This window comes from Podarcis gaigeae, assembly GCF_964106915.1.
Source record: "Podarcis gaigeae genome assembly, chromosome: 11".
Taxonomy (NCBI): domain Eukaryota; kingdom Metazoa; phylum Chordata; class Lepidosauria; order Squamata; family Lacertidae; genus Podarcis; species Podarcis gaigeae.
The window spans coordinates 21235106-21250600 of NC_139687.1; the positions used below are offsets into that span (position 1 = coordinate 21235106).

General features: G+C 44.6%; 1 protein-coding gene across 4 annotated transcripts; it reads left to right on the forward strand.

Annotated features, from left to right (window-relative positions):
• The first annotated feature begins 454 nt into the window (after nt 1–454).
• Nucleotides 455–14636, forward strand: TICAM2 (TIR domain containing adaptor molecule 2). 4 transcript variants are annotated; one of them, XM_083702441.1, is made up of 3 exons: nt 455–504; nt 6508–6632; nt 13423–14636. In XM_083702441.1, the coding sequence occupies exons 1-3, from the start codon at nt 487–489 to the stop codon at nt 14141–14143; spliced, it is 864 nt and encodes a 287-aa protein (XP_083558567.1). In that variant the 5' UTR covers nt 455–486; the 3' UTR covers nt 14144–14636. The 4 variants fall into 4 exon arrangements, with proteins under 4 accessions (XP_083558567.1, XP_083558566.1, XP_083558568.1 ...); XM_083702440.1 differs by lacking the exon at nt 455–504 and having other exon boundaries at nt 6341–6632; XM_083702442.1 differs by lacking the exons at nt 455–504; nt 6508–6632 and adding an exon at nt 6648–6942.
• Nucleotides 14637–15495: the final 859 nt, after the last annotated feature.

Here is a 15495-nt window from a genome sequence, read left to right on the forward strand (position 1 = left end):
AGCTTCCACTGCATGTTAGTGAAGCATATGTAAGAAACCCACACAGTGGAACAAGCGAAGACTGTTGAAAGTAACGCTCGCAGGATCTGGCTGTAAATTGGGTGGAATCTTACAAAAATATATCTGTTGAAAACAAAGTATGATACCCTTGTAAGTATGCCAGCTGGGAGCCTTTCAGCCCCAATTCATTGGTCCAGAAATGAGCCATTTACAACCACCTTGTTAACATGCACGAGATAGGTGAATTTGGATAACCAGTAGTCATCTAAAAATACTATAGTGTTTATAAGCAGTCTATTTCCTGCTCTCTGATGTAACCATGTGGTCTGAGTCTACACATGACTGCTGCCTAATACAGTTGCAGGTGCTCTTACCTAATAATAATTCAGCAGCAGTTTCCAGAGCAAATTCAAGGTGAGCCCCACATTGGATTACTGTAACACATCCTACTTGTTGGCATCCATTCATCTTGTGATACCACGGAGTATGCCTCCAGGAGTTACGGTAAGTCAAATCACTGCATTAGCAGCACCAAAGCGACCTCCCCAGGGCACAAGCCTGGCCAGTGTGTATGGAAGTCCAGGCGTGCCTAGATGATAAGACCTCCCTTTCAGCCTCGCTGATGTGGTCCAAAGGAAAGCGCAGCAATTTGTTGTGTTCCGGTTTGGCTGCGGGAGTTGCCAGGAAAAGGTGTACAAGGCACCATCCAACCCTTTTGGGAACTCCACTCCAAATTTGTGTAACGGAGGTTTAGCATCAGTTTTTCTTCTAGATGGGCTACCTTGCCAGGTTGATGAACCCTATCTGCCCCTCACTTCCCTCTACAAGCATGTGCAGAAACTGCTTTCTTAACCATTGGACCCACTATTGGCCTCATCTGCTCAGTTGACCAGAGCCTGTCTTTGGATGCAGAAGTCCCTAAGATTTGAGACCCATCAGCTGTCCTCAACTGGTTTAGCTGGCCAGTCTGGACCCGACCAGTCAAATCTGCTCTGCTAAATATAAGCAAAGAGGGAAAGAGGTCAAGACGTGATCAGGTGTACAGCCAGAAGCACTCTGAGCCCATCGTCAGGTCATATAAGCTGAAACCAATCTCGCAACCCATCACTTGGAACTGCAGCAACAGCAGAGGCAAGGTCACTCTGTAGTTGGCCAACTTGATTGTCAAAATGTCCAGCCAGTTAGTCACTGCAGCTCACTGAAGGCTCCAAGAGTCCTTCCCTCTATGGCAGTGGTTTTCAACCAGAGTGCCATGGCACCCTGGGGTGCCTTGAACAATGGTCAGGGTTGCCATGGGCAACCCTGGCCTCTGTCCCTCTTTCCTTCCCTCCCTTCTGAAGCCCTCTTGTGTCTCTCCCTCCCAAAGGCTTGCACAGCCTTTTGTTGCAGCAGCCCTGCCTACAATGTGCTCCCCAGGTGAATGGTGCCTCTGGGGCTGGCCAAGGGGTGCTGGCTGCCAGGAGCTGAGGTGGCCTTGCAGTAAGCAAGCAAGTAGGCAAGGGAGTCCAGCCAGCCAGTCCGTCAGCCCTTGCTGTTGGGAATGGATAGACAAGTGGGAGGCTGGGCAGGCAGGCAGGCACCATGCCGGCCGGCCTTGTGCTTGCTGTGTGCAAGGCCTGCCTGGGAGGTGAGTGCCCAGTGCTGAAGGAGAGCCCGGCAGCACCTGCAACTGCCTCCCGAGGTAAGGTGAAGGCCTCACGTTTGTCCAGTCTCTGTTAGGCCACTAAGGCTGGGGGCATCCTCTTCCCAGGCCACTGGGGGGCAGTGTGAGGAGGCACCTCTCTTTTGTGTGGGAAGGGCAGCTCAGAGACCAGGGACAATGATAGCTACTGCCCAGAGGACTCCCAAGGGGAGGGGAGAGAGAGGAGGCTGAGGGAACACTCCATAAAGCATGAGGGGCTGCCGGCTCTGCAGGCAAGGGGTGACACAACTGGCTCCTGAGTACCACAGGGGTGCCTCAGAAAGAAAGCAGTTGCTCAAGGGAGCCATGGACTCAAAAATGTTGAAAACCTCTGCTGTATGGGAAACACATGGGAAAGTATTGTACAGTGGTACCTTGGTTCCCGAATGGCTTAGTTGTTGAACAAATCAGCTCCGGAATGGCGCAAACCCAGAAGTGTTTCAGTTTGCAAACGTTTTTCAGAAGCCGAACGTCCAACATGGCTTCTCTGGCTTCCAATTGAGTGTAGGAAGCTCCTGCACCCAATCGGAAGCCGCGCCTTGTTTTCGAACTGTTTCGGGAGTCAAACGGACTCCCAGAACGGATAAAGTTCAAGAACCAAGATACCACGGTATCGGGGACGAAATTCCACAATCTAGGGGCTGCTGAAATGAGGGTGGCAGAGCTACCAAGATCTTAGTACCCAAGAAGTCTGTAGAGAAGGAGGCAGTCTCATAGCTACAGTATTTGGAGTATAAGTCATTTAGGGCTTTAAACACCAGTTTGAGCACCTGAAATTGTGCCCCGAAATGAACTGGCAGCCAATGCCTCTGTTTTAGAAGAGGGGAACCCCACCAGTAATCTGGCTGCTGTGTTTGAAGCCAATTGAAGTTTCCAAGTCATCTTCAACTGCAGCCCAATGTAGACAACATTACAATAATCTATGAGACTTACTTGATTCCCTAAAAGGTCTCTAAACAACTTATATTTAAAAACATTAACTGTATATCCTATCAGATAGCATGCAAGAGCATTTTAGCAGACATCTGCATTGGTGGGATCAGTTGCACCTGAGTAAGAGTAGTGTGACTCAGAATGTGTTGGATTTACTGCTCTTGGTACACCTTTGAAAACTCCTCTTTGCCATCCATTCCTGCACTTCCTAGAACTAAAAATGAACTGATTTCAGCATCAGTTGACAGCTTTCATTTCCAATGGCTTTCCCTCACGCTATTTTACCACAACAGAAATATTCCTTTAATGTATGTATTATTCATGTTATAATGATGGCTTGAGTCAGAGCCCACTACTACTATTACTACTATTATCATTACCATCAACTATGTGCTGTTTAGTGGTTTAATTAAGAAAAAAACCAAGCTCTGGCCAGAGGGTTGCAAGAAGACACCGAGACCACAAAGAAAGGGGAAGAGACCCAGAAGCACAAGAGGAAGTGGGAAATTGTATATTTAGCAAATATTTGATGAGAGGGAAATTCCATGCGTTGCCTTCTGGAAATAATGTGACACGAAAGAGTCTGAAAATAGTTTTTATGTAAAATAAAAGTGCTGTTGCAACTGAGGCTGGGGCAGGGAGCGAGTGTCTGCTTGAGAACTTCAACTGCTTGTGATATAATGGTCATAAATAGATAAATCAATATGTACATGGTTTCTCTCATTTGTGGGGAAAGCCATTGAACCAGTGGCGTAGCGTGAGTTGTCAGCACCCGGGGCAAGGCAAATAATTTGCGCCCCCTAACCCGTGGATTTGTGCCCCCTAACCCTACCCCTAACCCTAACCCCCAGATGTTGCACCCGGTGCGGCCGGGGGCCCCTGCACCCCCCACGCTACGCCACTGCATTGAACCAGTATGTGTCATAACAGAAATAAACTTCTATCTGTCAGTTGCTGAAGAGTAAGGACAGGGAATAAATATCAACACCATGCCTTTCACATGAACTGATCTGCTTGTATTGCAGATGTGACACACTGGTCTAATCCTGCATTCCCACATCCTGTATTTGAACAATTTAGGCTGCAACACTTAACTGGGGTGTAGGTCACCCTTGAATTCCATAGGATTTAATTTTGAGCAGGTGACAGCCCACACCATACATTTACATCTGAGTTTTGTTAGGAAACCGCTATTCCCCTCACAGAGCTACAATTCTCAGAGAGGTTTACCAATCAAATCCCTCTTCACACAGGCACTGGGAATCTACAGTTCCCAGAATCCTTTGGATGAAGCCATGAGTGTGGTTTTATAGTGCTTTAAAGGTGTGGTGTGAATGTGGCCTATAATGATTGTGCTGAAAGTGGCTTTTAATGGTTCTGCATAATGCAACTTTGATAACACAGCCTTACCAAACATGGGTGGGAGCTTGTCATACATTTCCCTCCATTTCACAATCCCAGGCAAGCAGCGTCTGTGAGCTTTATTGAGTACCTAGTGAACCACTGTGCATGGCAGAATCTCCAAGCGTCCCTATTTTCCAGGGACAGTCCCGGATTTACAGAAGCCGTCCCGGTTTCTGATTTGATCCTGGAATGTTCTGCTTTTCCTTAGGAGGCCCCTATTTCCATCAGAGAAATGTTGGAGGGTATGCAGTTATGCGACCCTCGAGCCAAGGAGATAAGTAACCATACAACCTTTAGGAGACATCTGAAGGCAGCCCTATATATTTTATTACATTTTTATATACAGTCATACCTTGGGTTACACATGCTTCAGGTTGCATTTTTCGGGTTGCAGACCGCCGAAACCTGGAAGTACCGGAATGGGTTACATGGCCAGCATGACTAAGCCGCTTCTGGTACAACGAAACACAGGCCTTAGCTCAGCTGGTTAGAGCATGGTGCTGATAATGCCAAGGTTGCAGGTTTGATCCCCATATGGGACAGCTGCATATTCCTGCATTGCAGGGGTTTGGAGTAGATGATCCTCAGGCTCCCTTCCAACTCTACCATTCTATGATTCTATGAAACCACCAACCTTCTGATCAGCAAGACCAAGAGGCTGAGTGGTTTAAACCACAGCGCCACCCGCGTCCCTCTGAAGGTCTAAGTACTCTATAGCCAGTGGTTCAAGACTGGAACGCTTGGAGCAGATTGGAGGAGCACGTGGGGGGAGAGAAACAGAAGTCCCACTGCACAGGCAGAAGTCATTGTGCTAAGAGGACAACTTTACTGGAATTTAGGTTTATTTGCTTTTCTGTCTGTTTTTTAAAAGAGATCATGAATGGTTAAAGAACTATAAAACTCAATGGGTAGTTATAGAAGGTATGAGTGGCTCTTCTTGCACAAGTCTTCCCTATAAGAATGAGTGGGGGAAACCTGGGGCAGGTACCATCTTTAAATGTGAGAGAAATTCTCACATGCTACAGAATGAGGTTATAGGATTTTGAGCTAGTGCCACTTCAGGCCGTGGGTGGGAAATTCTGACTCCCTGAGAGTCAAAAGTTTGAGTATCAGAGGAAGCGGTTTTAGTCAAGCCATCTTCCTCTTCTCCTAGGTTTCTATATGCAATGATATTTTCACATGGAGAAATATGCAAACATGTAATCTACCATCACCCACAGAATCTTGATGGTCTCAGAACTCTGCCAGCTTATTCTGCTGGTATATACAGTGTAAAAGGTAAAGGGACCCCTGACCATTAAGTCCAGTCGCGGATGACTCTGGGGTTGCGGTGCTCATCTCACATTATTGGCCGAGGAAGCCGGCGTACAGCTTCTGGGTCCGGTACAATCCTGTGTATGTTCACTCAGAAATAAGCCCCACAGTGTTTAAAGGGGTTTCTTACCTAGCAGGGGTGCTGTGGATTGTAGGGTTCAAGTGTGAATTTGGGTAAAATGACATCTGTATAACTTTTTGTTGTTGTTGTTTTATTAAGGGAATTTCATTTATAAAAAAAAAAGAGGAAAAAAGAAAAAGTGAGAATGGAGGAAAAAGAAAAATACCCCACCATACATTAATATACACACGCGTATACAGTGGTACCTTGGGTTACATACGCTTCAGGTTACACACTCCACTAAGCCAGAAATAGTGCTTCAGGTTAAGAACTTTGCTTCAGGATAAGAACAGAAATCGGGCTTCAGCGGCGAGGCGGCAACAGGAGGCCCCATTAGCTAAAGTGGTGCTTCAGGTTAAGAACAGTTTCAGGTTAAGTATGGACCTCCGGAACGAATGAAGTACTTAACCCGAGGTACCGCTGTAATCTTATTATCTTAATGCACATATAATTGTCAATAACCTTATATATTCTATGTACTGTAAACTCATTCCAAATATAATTTATCCAAGGGTAAGAGCAAGGGTGCCAACTTGAATAAAATATTGGGGGAGCCCAGGTAAACCCCGCCCCATATAATCAATAATGGAAATGCCTATTAACTTTTTTGGGGGGGGGGGACGGCCCCGTCAAATATTTTATTGGGGGAGGGTGAAAGGACCTTGGCCCCTAGGAGTTGGCTTCTATGCGTAAGACACACACACACACACACACACACACACACACACACACACACACACACACACAGTGTGTTTGTGTGTGTATGACTGGAGTAATACACACACACAAGCACAGTATGCAGTGTGTTGCTCCAGTAATACAGATACCATTGTGAGTTACACAGTCCTGATACTGTACTTGTGTTTACATCAGTCGGAAATGTCGACGGGTCCACCCGAGGGACACGATTGCTCCTTTCTTTGGCCAGCTCCCTCCGGATAGGAAGCTGGCAGAGGGGGTGGCAAGCTCCGTCTTGCTGCTTTTGTAGAAAAAGCCGACGGGTTCAAGCTCTGGGCCCGCCCCGTCCATGTCATGCTTCCCCTTTTCTCAGCAGCGGCCGGACGTAAAAGGCGCTGAGACACAACGCCTCCCGGCCACAACTTCCGCAGGGGGAGAGAAGGTGGACGTTCCCGGACGCCTCCGCCGCGGGGAGAAGGACCAGGCTCACCTGCTCGACAGGTAAGAGCTGCTTCTCAACCAGACGCTGCAGGTGAAGCTCCAGGAGTGGTGACCCCCGTTCCTCTCCCTCGCCCCTTGTCCAACGTGAAGCCCCTTTGGCAGGCAGACGGCTCCCCCCCAACCCTCTTTTCAATGGGCTTTCGCGTGTCTTCAGTCTTTTGTAGAGTAGGGGAAGAGAAAGAAAAGAGTATTGTGGCATCTTAAAAGAGATGATGCTACCAAAATCTAGTTACTGGATTGATAGATCAGATGTCAAGGAAATAAACAACTGTCTGACTTTTAGAAGACACCTGAAAGCAGCCCTATTTAGGTAAGTTTTTAATGTTTGATGTTTTATTCTTTTTTTAATATTCTGTCTAGGGAAACCCAGCCAGGTGGGTGGGGTATAAATAACAAATTATTAAAACAACTATTATTATACTGGATGCTTGTCTCAGAGCTCCCACCCCCCCACCTCCCCAGTTATTTTATTTGTTCAACACTCCTGTAAAGGCTGAGAGGCTATTAGAATTTATATACTGCCGTATATCCGGAGGTATCAGGGCGGTTCACAGAATAAAATCAAAATATAAAACCACAATATATATAATCAAAATAAAAACAAGAACCTGATAATGCCCCCCCCCAAACACACCACGTTTTAAAAGGGCATAGGATGTAAATCAAATCAACCAAAGGCCTGATTGATAGCTAGAGGTCAGAGGAGCCTAAATCAGTACCCGCATAATTCTGGAAGGAGGAGGGAAAAGGGCTTATTTCCTAACCATCTTCCAGCCTGTAGAGATGGCTTCGAAAAGGGAACGTGATGGTATCAAGTTGAAAATGCTGGAAGTAAGAGAGGAGGTGGATCGCAATCTGCTGCTGTCTTCCCTTTGATGTTGGATGCCCCTGGATTTAAACTCTCTGGAAATCCAACTTCTTGTTTCTGTCTCAGATTTCTGAAGAGCCATATGGTGTGGTGTCCAGATGAATCATACTCAAAGTAGACCCACTGGAATCAGTTGACTTAATTTATCTCAGCGGATCTGCTTTGAGTATGATTTAGTTGGACACACCACCCATTGTCTTTTAAAAACACTGTGCATAATATAAATCAGCCAAGAAGTTTGTAGGATTCATTTCATAGAAGTAAAAGGTGAAAAAAAATGTTTTTCAACATGGTAAAACTATTCTACTAGTTAAGTAAAAAAAAAAAAATTCCTGCAAAGAACATGAGAGTTTCTAGTTGCGACTTGGATTTCCCCGTTGCCTGACTATATTTAAGAGGCAATGTAAGACTTGCTTACTTTAGAGTTTTTTTAAGAGAGTAGGGATAAGAGAAAATTGAGTTCTTTTGCTTTTAAAAAGAAGGAAGTGTGGTTGTAGCTGGATATTTTTTCTCTTGGGGTTTTTGTGCTTCTGTTTAATGTTAGTAGATTTGTGGTTTATACAGAGTTTGTATGTGAGTAAAAAAATCTTCTCCAAACAGGCACAATAGCAACCCTTGTCATCAAAACATCTCTTCCTTTGGTTTACCTTACTTTTCCAAACATCTAGTTTGAGGAAGAGTTCTGTATCACCCAGAGGGCTGCATACTGCACTCTTCAATTCAAATTGATCTAAATAAAAACTATTGTTTCACATGTTCTGATTTGGGGGTCAGGGGAGGGATAGAATCATAGAATCATAGAGTTGGAAGAGACCACAAGGGCCATTGAGTCCAACCCCCTGCCAAGCAGGAAACACCATCAAAGCACTCCTGACATATGGTTGTCAAGCCTCTGCTTAAAGACCTCCAAAGAAGGAGACTCCACCACACTCCTTGGCAGCAAATTCCACTGTCAAACAGCTCTTACTGTCAGGAAGTTCTTCCTAATGTTTAGGTGGAATCTTCTTTCTTGTAGTTTGGAACCATTGCTCCGTGTCCGCTTCTCTGGAGCAGCAGAAAACAACCTTTCTCCCTCCTCTATGTGACATCCTTTTATATATTTGAACATGGCTATCATATCACCCCTTAACCTCCTCTTCTCCAGGCTAAACATGCCCAGCTCCCTTAGCCGTTCCTCATAAGGCATCATTTCCAGGTCTTTGACCATTTTGGTTGCCCTCCTCTGGACACGTTCCAGTTTGTCAGTGTCCTTCTTGAACTGTGGTGCCCAGAACTGGACACAGTACTCCAGGTGAGGTCTGACCAGAGCAGAATACAGTGGCACTATTACTTCCCTTGATCTAGATGCTATACTCTTATTGATGCAGCCCAGAATTGCATTGGCTTTTTTAGCTGCCGCATCACACTGTTGGCTCATGTCAAGTTTGTGGTCAACCAAGACTCCTAGATCCTTTTCACATGTACTGCTCTCAAGCCAGGTGTCACCCATCTTGTATTTGTGCCTCTCATTTTTTTTGCCCAAGTGCAATACTTTACATTTCTCCCTGTTAAAATTCATCTTGTTTGTTTTGGCCCAGTTCTCTAATCTGTCACATTGTTGGACCAATGTGACTAGAACATGTTTTAGAACTTAAAACACAATATAACATAGGGGTTTAGGTGTGCCAGGTTTTGTTTTTCATTGAGAGCATACAAGAAGTAATGGGGGAAAGTAAATTGTTCATAAAGTGTTGCAACTTTAAGTCTTGTTGTTGTTTTTCCCCGGGCTGTATTATGTTTTTCCTCTAACCATTCCTTTCTTAACCACCTTGTATCTATTGGTTTGTGGATCAGCTATTAAGAACATTTGCCATCTGCAAGGTAATTTGAGTGAGTTTATTTAGCAGTTTTTAGCCAGGAAGTTAATTAGGTTGAGGGCCCTTTGAGATCTCAAGCTGATGCTCAATTCCCTGGTGTCACTGCCTTTCGCTATCTTTGTCTGCTATAAATAAATGAGACTGCTTCTATTCCTTCTTGCCTTTAAAACTGTGGCTGGTTTCCTGCATTGAACTTCACCTGAAAGTCACAGTGAAGCTCACACTGGTATGTCTATAGCATCCTAGAATTGTAGGGCTCTGAGGATCATCTAGTCCAGTGTTTCCCAACCTTGGGCCTCCAGCTGTTTTTGAACTACAATTCCCATCATCCCTGACCACTGGTCTTGCTAGCTAGGGATGATGGGAGTTGTAGTCCAAAAACAGCTGGAGGACCAAGGTTGGGAAACACTGAATTCTAGTCCAACCCATGCAATGCAGGAATATCCAGCTTTCCCATAGAGGGATCGAACCTTCAACCTTGGCATTACCAGCACCACGCTCTGACCAACTGAGCTAAAGTGTGAGCTGTTGAACAAAGCAGATTGAGGAAATAGTATGCAGGTTCTGCAATGGAATTTTTTTATGTCTTATGTTTACAGCTGAGCTCTATTGTGCATGTCCTTTCTGCTGATTCTACTCCTGTGTTGATTATTTCATGTTTATAGGGTTCTTAGGGTCAGGGCATAGCAACAGTTTTCTACATGCCTGGTTGCATTCACAACCAGGAGTACAGGAAGTGTTCCTGCGAAAGACACTTAATGACTCCAGATGGACAGGCCACACTTAAGTCTTCTGCCTGTCTCTGCTGTTGTGTCTCTGTCCACTGAGAACCTTAAAAATAACAGATGGTGCCAATGGTTGTTTGCTAAGACCAAAGATGACTGGAGATCTCAGCCATTTCACCATTCAGCCGAACTGTTTCTAAGTCTTCACCCCCTAGGTGGATTCATTGTATTCTGGAATATTGGCTAGACTCACAGAGCAGATTCATTACAAACATTAGACCTGTTGGATGTAGAGCTGAAACATTCAGGCTGGAGGGAGCAGAAGCTGTGAAAAACAACCTCATTCCAGCTCCTAAAACCAGAGCTGCCTGGCTGTATCTGAAGTGCCACGAAGAAAGTTGCCTGGTTTATGTCTGCCTGGTAGCCTTTTAATCCTAGTTGTGTGTTAAGTAAAATGCGGGAATCACTGATGGGGAATTCCAACCTGTTCTATATCAAGATATATTCTCTGCACAGTACTAACTGCCATAGGAAAACAGACTGAGCTTAGGCCAGCTTTTGGCTACGGTTTCACGTGTGCATATTAAAGTGCATATTAATACAGCACTTCCAGTGTACCTGTGCCATGAGGTGGTGCTGTTCCCCAAAAAATAAAACAGCCAAAGTCTGCAGCTGCATCTGAGTCAGGTCTGATGAGCATTTCATACAGAAAGGTAACATATTCATCAGATAATCGATCTTGTATGCACAGCTCGTTTTTCACTGCTCATTCCAGGCTTCTTCAGCAAGGGTTGTTATCAAAGCGATGGCTTTACCATTTAAATTTCAACCCCTCCTTGAGAACAGAAGAGCCCTGCTATATTACACCACAGTCAGCATTCTGTTCTCACAATAAGCAACCTGTTGGCTATGGGAAGCCTATCAGTAGCACATGTGTGCATTAACATTCTGCTGCTCATATTCCCCAGCAACTGGTATTAAGGGCCATGGGACCCAAAGGTAAATGCAGCAATTGATAGCCGTATCTATGAATTTGCCTGCTTGCTGTCCCTCATTCTCACAACCACCTTAAGCTGACCGGAGAGTCAGGGAGGTATCCCCAGTGGCCATGGGTGTTGCCAGGATTTTTGTTAAGGGATGCAGGACTTTTGTTGGGGGGGGGCAGGACTGATGTGATTGGTCAGTTAGTTAAGCATTTCTATTGTTTTACTTGAGCGGGGGGAGGCAGCTGCCCCCCCCCCGGCTACATCAAAGTGTTGGTGTTGACCTTTAAAGCCTCGGCCCAGTATACCTGAAGGAGCGTCTTCACCCCCATTGTTCTGCCCGGATGCTGAGGTCCAGTGCCGAGGGCCTTCTGGCGGTTCCTTCACTGCGAGAAGCAAAGCTACAGGAAACCAGGCAGAGGGCCTTCTCGGTAGTGGCGCCTGCCCTGTGGAACGCCCTCCCATCAGATGTCAAAGAGATAAACAACTACCTGACATTTAAAAGACATCTGAAGGCAGCCCTGTTCAGGGAAGTTTTTAATGTGTGACATTTTGATGTATTTTAAATCTTTGTTGGAAGCCGCCCAGAGTGGCTGGGGAAACCCAACCAGATGGGCAGGGAATAAACAAACAAACAAACAAACCAAATAAATAAATAAATAAATAAAATAATTTTATTATTATTTTATTATATTACACCCATGCAAGTGGCAGTGCAGTATACATAAATATCACCACTTAGGACAGAGCTTTTCAGACTTTTCATGTTGGTGACGCATTTTTAGACATGCATCCTTTCGCGACACAGTAACTCAGTTTTACTAGCAAACTGAGGGTTAAACTAACCCCTTATAAGAGTGTTTGCACGACACAGTGCAGCCAATATACTAACATTTTGCAACACACAGTTTGGAAATCTCTGAGTTAGGGAAACAAGTGACACCACCCCCCAGTACATGAGTGGTACTTGCAGCAATAAAACTGCTAGCACATTTGCAAAGCTAAGCAGGGTCTGGTATTGTTTCAAATTGGATGGGGGACCACATGTTCAGATTCCTGCATTGCAGGGGTTGGACTGGATGACCTTCAGGGTCCCTTCCAGCTCTTTAGTTCTATGATTCTTAACAATTCATTTCCAATTGCACCCTAGGCTCTCTAGATCCTGGCCTGTGGGTTTTCTTTGGCATGGTAGTTTCAGAATATTCAACATAGTGAGCACATCTGCGGTTTGCTTATTTGGGGGAGTTGATAAGCTCACATGCATCATATATTCAGCGAACTCACACCACTGACAGGGACAAAGACTCTTTAGCATGTGCTGTGTGGTCTGAAAGGATGGCTTCCTGTTGTAGATTCAAGTAAGCAGCTTCTGAGAGCAAAGGATGCCTACATTCCTCGGAGTGCTTTTTTTGGTGTGCACTTGGCAGGGACCTGCTAAACAGTGGCCCTGTTAGTTAACCCTTTGGCCACCGCTTGGAAACAGCTGCAGGGGAAGTATTTCAGCAGCCATTTGCTGATGTCCAGAGCTTTAACCACCTGAAGTGTTAGATACCTGTTTCCTTTTCACAGCAAATAGAAATGCTGAAGTAACTAAAAATGGGGAAGTATAAAGGCAGTCTAAAATAGGGGCCTTTCCAGGTTTGTAACATATAATGTTTTTTTTGAAATTGTTGTGCTTCATTCTGGGCAGTTTACAACATTAATAAAAAATATTGAGTAAAAAAAACCCACACACACCCCAATTATGAACAATACAAATCATAACATAAAACAACCCCAAAGGCCTACAAGAAACTAAAAAGTTTATTAATAGTTATGTACATGTGTTCTGTCTTCTTTTGGGAGAAATACATTGTCTAAATAGCAACAGAAACTAACTAATATCCTGTATTATGTTGTTGTAATAATAATAATAATAATAATAAATTAATAATAATTTATTTATACCCCACCCATCTGGCTGGGTTTCCCCAGCTACTCTTGGCAGCTCCCAACAGAATATTAAAAACACAGTAAAAGATCAAACATTAAAAACTTCCCTAAGCCTTTTATAGGCTTATTATCATGTCACAGTCCAAAAGTGTGTGTATTATAGTTTCTCCAGAGCTCTGCAGTCAGTGGTCTGTTCTGTGTATGTATATGAGAGGCTCTTAAATCCCCTTTTTCCTCCTCCTTGCTGCTGCTTCACATGTTTTCGCTGTAATGTACTTTCCAGTCTTGCCTTGAAAAACTTCTGCTTCCCCCACCACTGCTGCCCTAGTTCCCTTGTGATTTCAGAATAGCTTTGAATGAATCTTGTGCCATGTTAAAAGACGGAGATCTTTTCCCTTCTGAACTTCTTTTTCATTTATTCTATAGACTGGAAAAAGCGGGATATTTCATCGTCTTTAGATCCGGGTGTTTTGCTGCAATGGGAAATGGAAACTCCAAAAGAACGTTTCCTTTTTCTCCAAGAAACAGCATGAAGGACAACCATGCAAGTCCAGGACAAGAAAGCTTTAAGCAAAAGCTGTCACTGGGTGAGGAAACCACTGGTGATACCAATAGTGAAGAAATTCACAGCAGTGACGAAGATGCTGGAGATGTTTTTTACAGGTTTGTGGTTCTTCATGCTGAGGAAGATGTCGAGGAAGCTGCTAGAGTCCAGGACTTGCTACAGAATGAATTCAGCATTAAACCAGGAATCATATTTGCCGAAATGCCTGGAGGGAGGCATCTGTTTGAAAATTTAAACGATGCAATGAATGGATCTGCTTGGATAATCATCTTGCTGACTGAAAACTTCTTAAGTGAGCTTTGGTGCGAGTTTCAGTTCTGCACGTGTCTCTTCAGCGCATTGACCATACCGCACAAAGGATACACCGTCATCCCAATGAGGCCGCGGAATAACCCACTCCCAAGGGAGAGGACTCCTTTCATCCTCCAGACCATTAACACACTACAGGAAGATAGCCCTGGATTTGCCCAGCAAGTGAAGAACATTTTCCAGGACTCGAGATACAGGCAACAGCAAGCCATATGGCAGTATGAAAAGAAGAAGGAAGAGGTGCAAAAACTGCTCGAGTGGCAAACCTATTAAGGCAATTTCTGCGAAAACCCCACACGCCCCAAAGAACTGCTTTTTTCAAATGATCCCCACTGAGTGTTAATCATCCTAACACTTAACTGTGTCTCATGGCATAAAAATGTTCCCTAGCTATAAGAGCTGACTTCATGGAAGCTTTGCAGAGAGGATTCATAGATTACGGGGTTACGGAAACAGATCTAGCCCTTGACATCTCCAGTTAAATGATCTTTCATAGAGCCGGAAGTAGTTCTGCCTGGGAGGGGGCACTACCAGTGAGAGCTGACAATACTGGGCTAGATGGTCCAATGGTTTAAACTCTATGGTTCTCAAAGTGGGCAGTACCATCCCCAGGGAGGGGGAGCAGTTACCTGGAGTGTGTGCTATGAGATAGGGTGGCCCTGGAGGTGTAAATGACTATCAGACTTTGAGAAGCTGTTATCACTGTTGCACTAATTGAACTAAATAGTTTTCATTGGATTTTGAATAAATGTGCAGTTATTCATTACCGTTTTGAATTCTGTTGTGTTATAATCCTCCTTCGAGGGATGTGGGTGGCACTGTAGGTTAAACCACAAAGCCTAGGGCTTGCTGATCAGAAGGTTGGCGGTTCAAATCCCCGCAATGGGGTGAGCTCCTGTTGCTTGGTCCCTGCTCCTGCCAACCTAGCAGTTCTAAACCCCACCATCGTTAATTCTTTCAATAATCCACTGCTTGTATTTCAAATCCTGCCAGTGACTTCATATATGGGTGATAATTTGATAGATAATCCATCAGTAGACTCCACTCCTCCTTAAGCACTCAGTCATTATGTCTTGTTAATTTGGCAGTTAATTTCACCATTTCAGCATAATCCGTCAGTTTCATAGGCCATTTCTCCTTAGTTGGTCGTCATCCTTTTTTCCCCTTCTGTTCATATGAAGTTGTGGGATTCTCAAATCCCATTAGCCCTAGCCAGCATGGCCAGTTGTCCGGGATGATAGTGAATGGTAGCTCAAAAACATCTAGAGAGTCACAGGTTGCCCAGCTTGGTTATACTGTTGGAGAGGATCCTGCTTTCAAACCAGTTGCAATGGTCTGAAAAACTACTGCCAGTCTTTGGCCTTCAAATCAGATTTGCCGGGGGACTGTATTTGGCTTTCCAACATCTGAGAAACTTATTGTGGTACCAGATAAGAACTAAGTCTTTCCTGCTAAAGACCATTGTATCTCCAAACTCAGCTCAAAGTGCCATGTTATCCATGCCTCCTCAATTTAATAATGTCATTTCCACCTGGTTCAGATACAACCTGTCAGCTGTGGGGCTCTCTGTAAGAAAAGCTAAGATGCTCACTGCATTTTTAAAGGGACACAATGGAGTTGGAAGC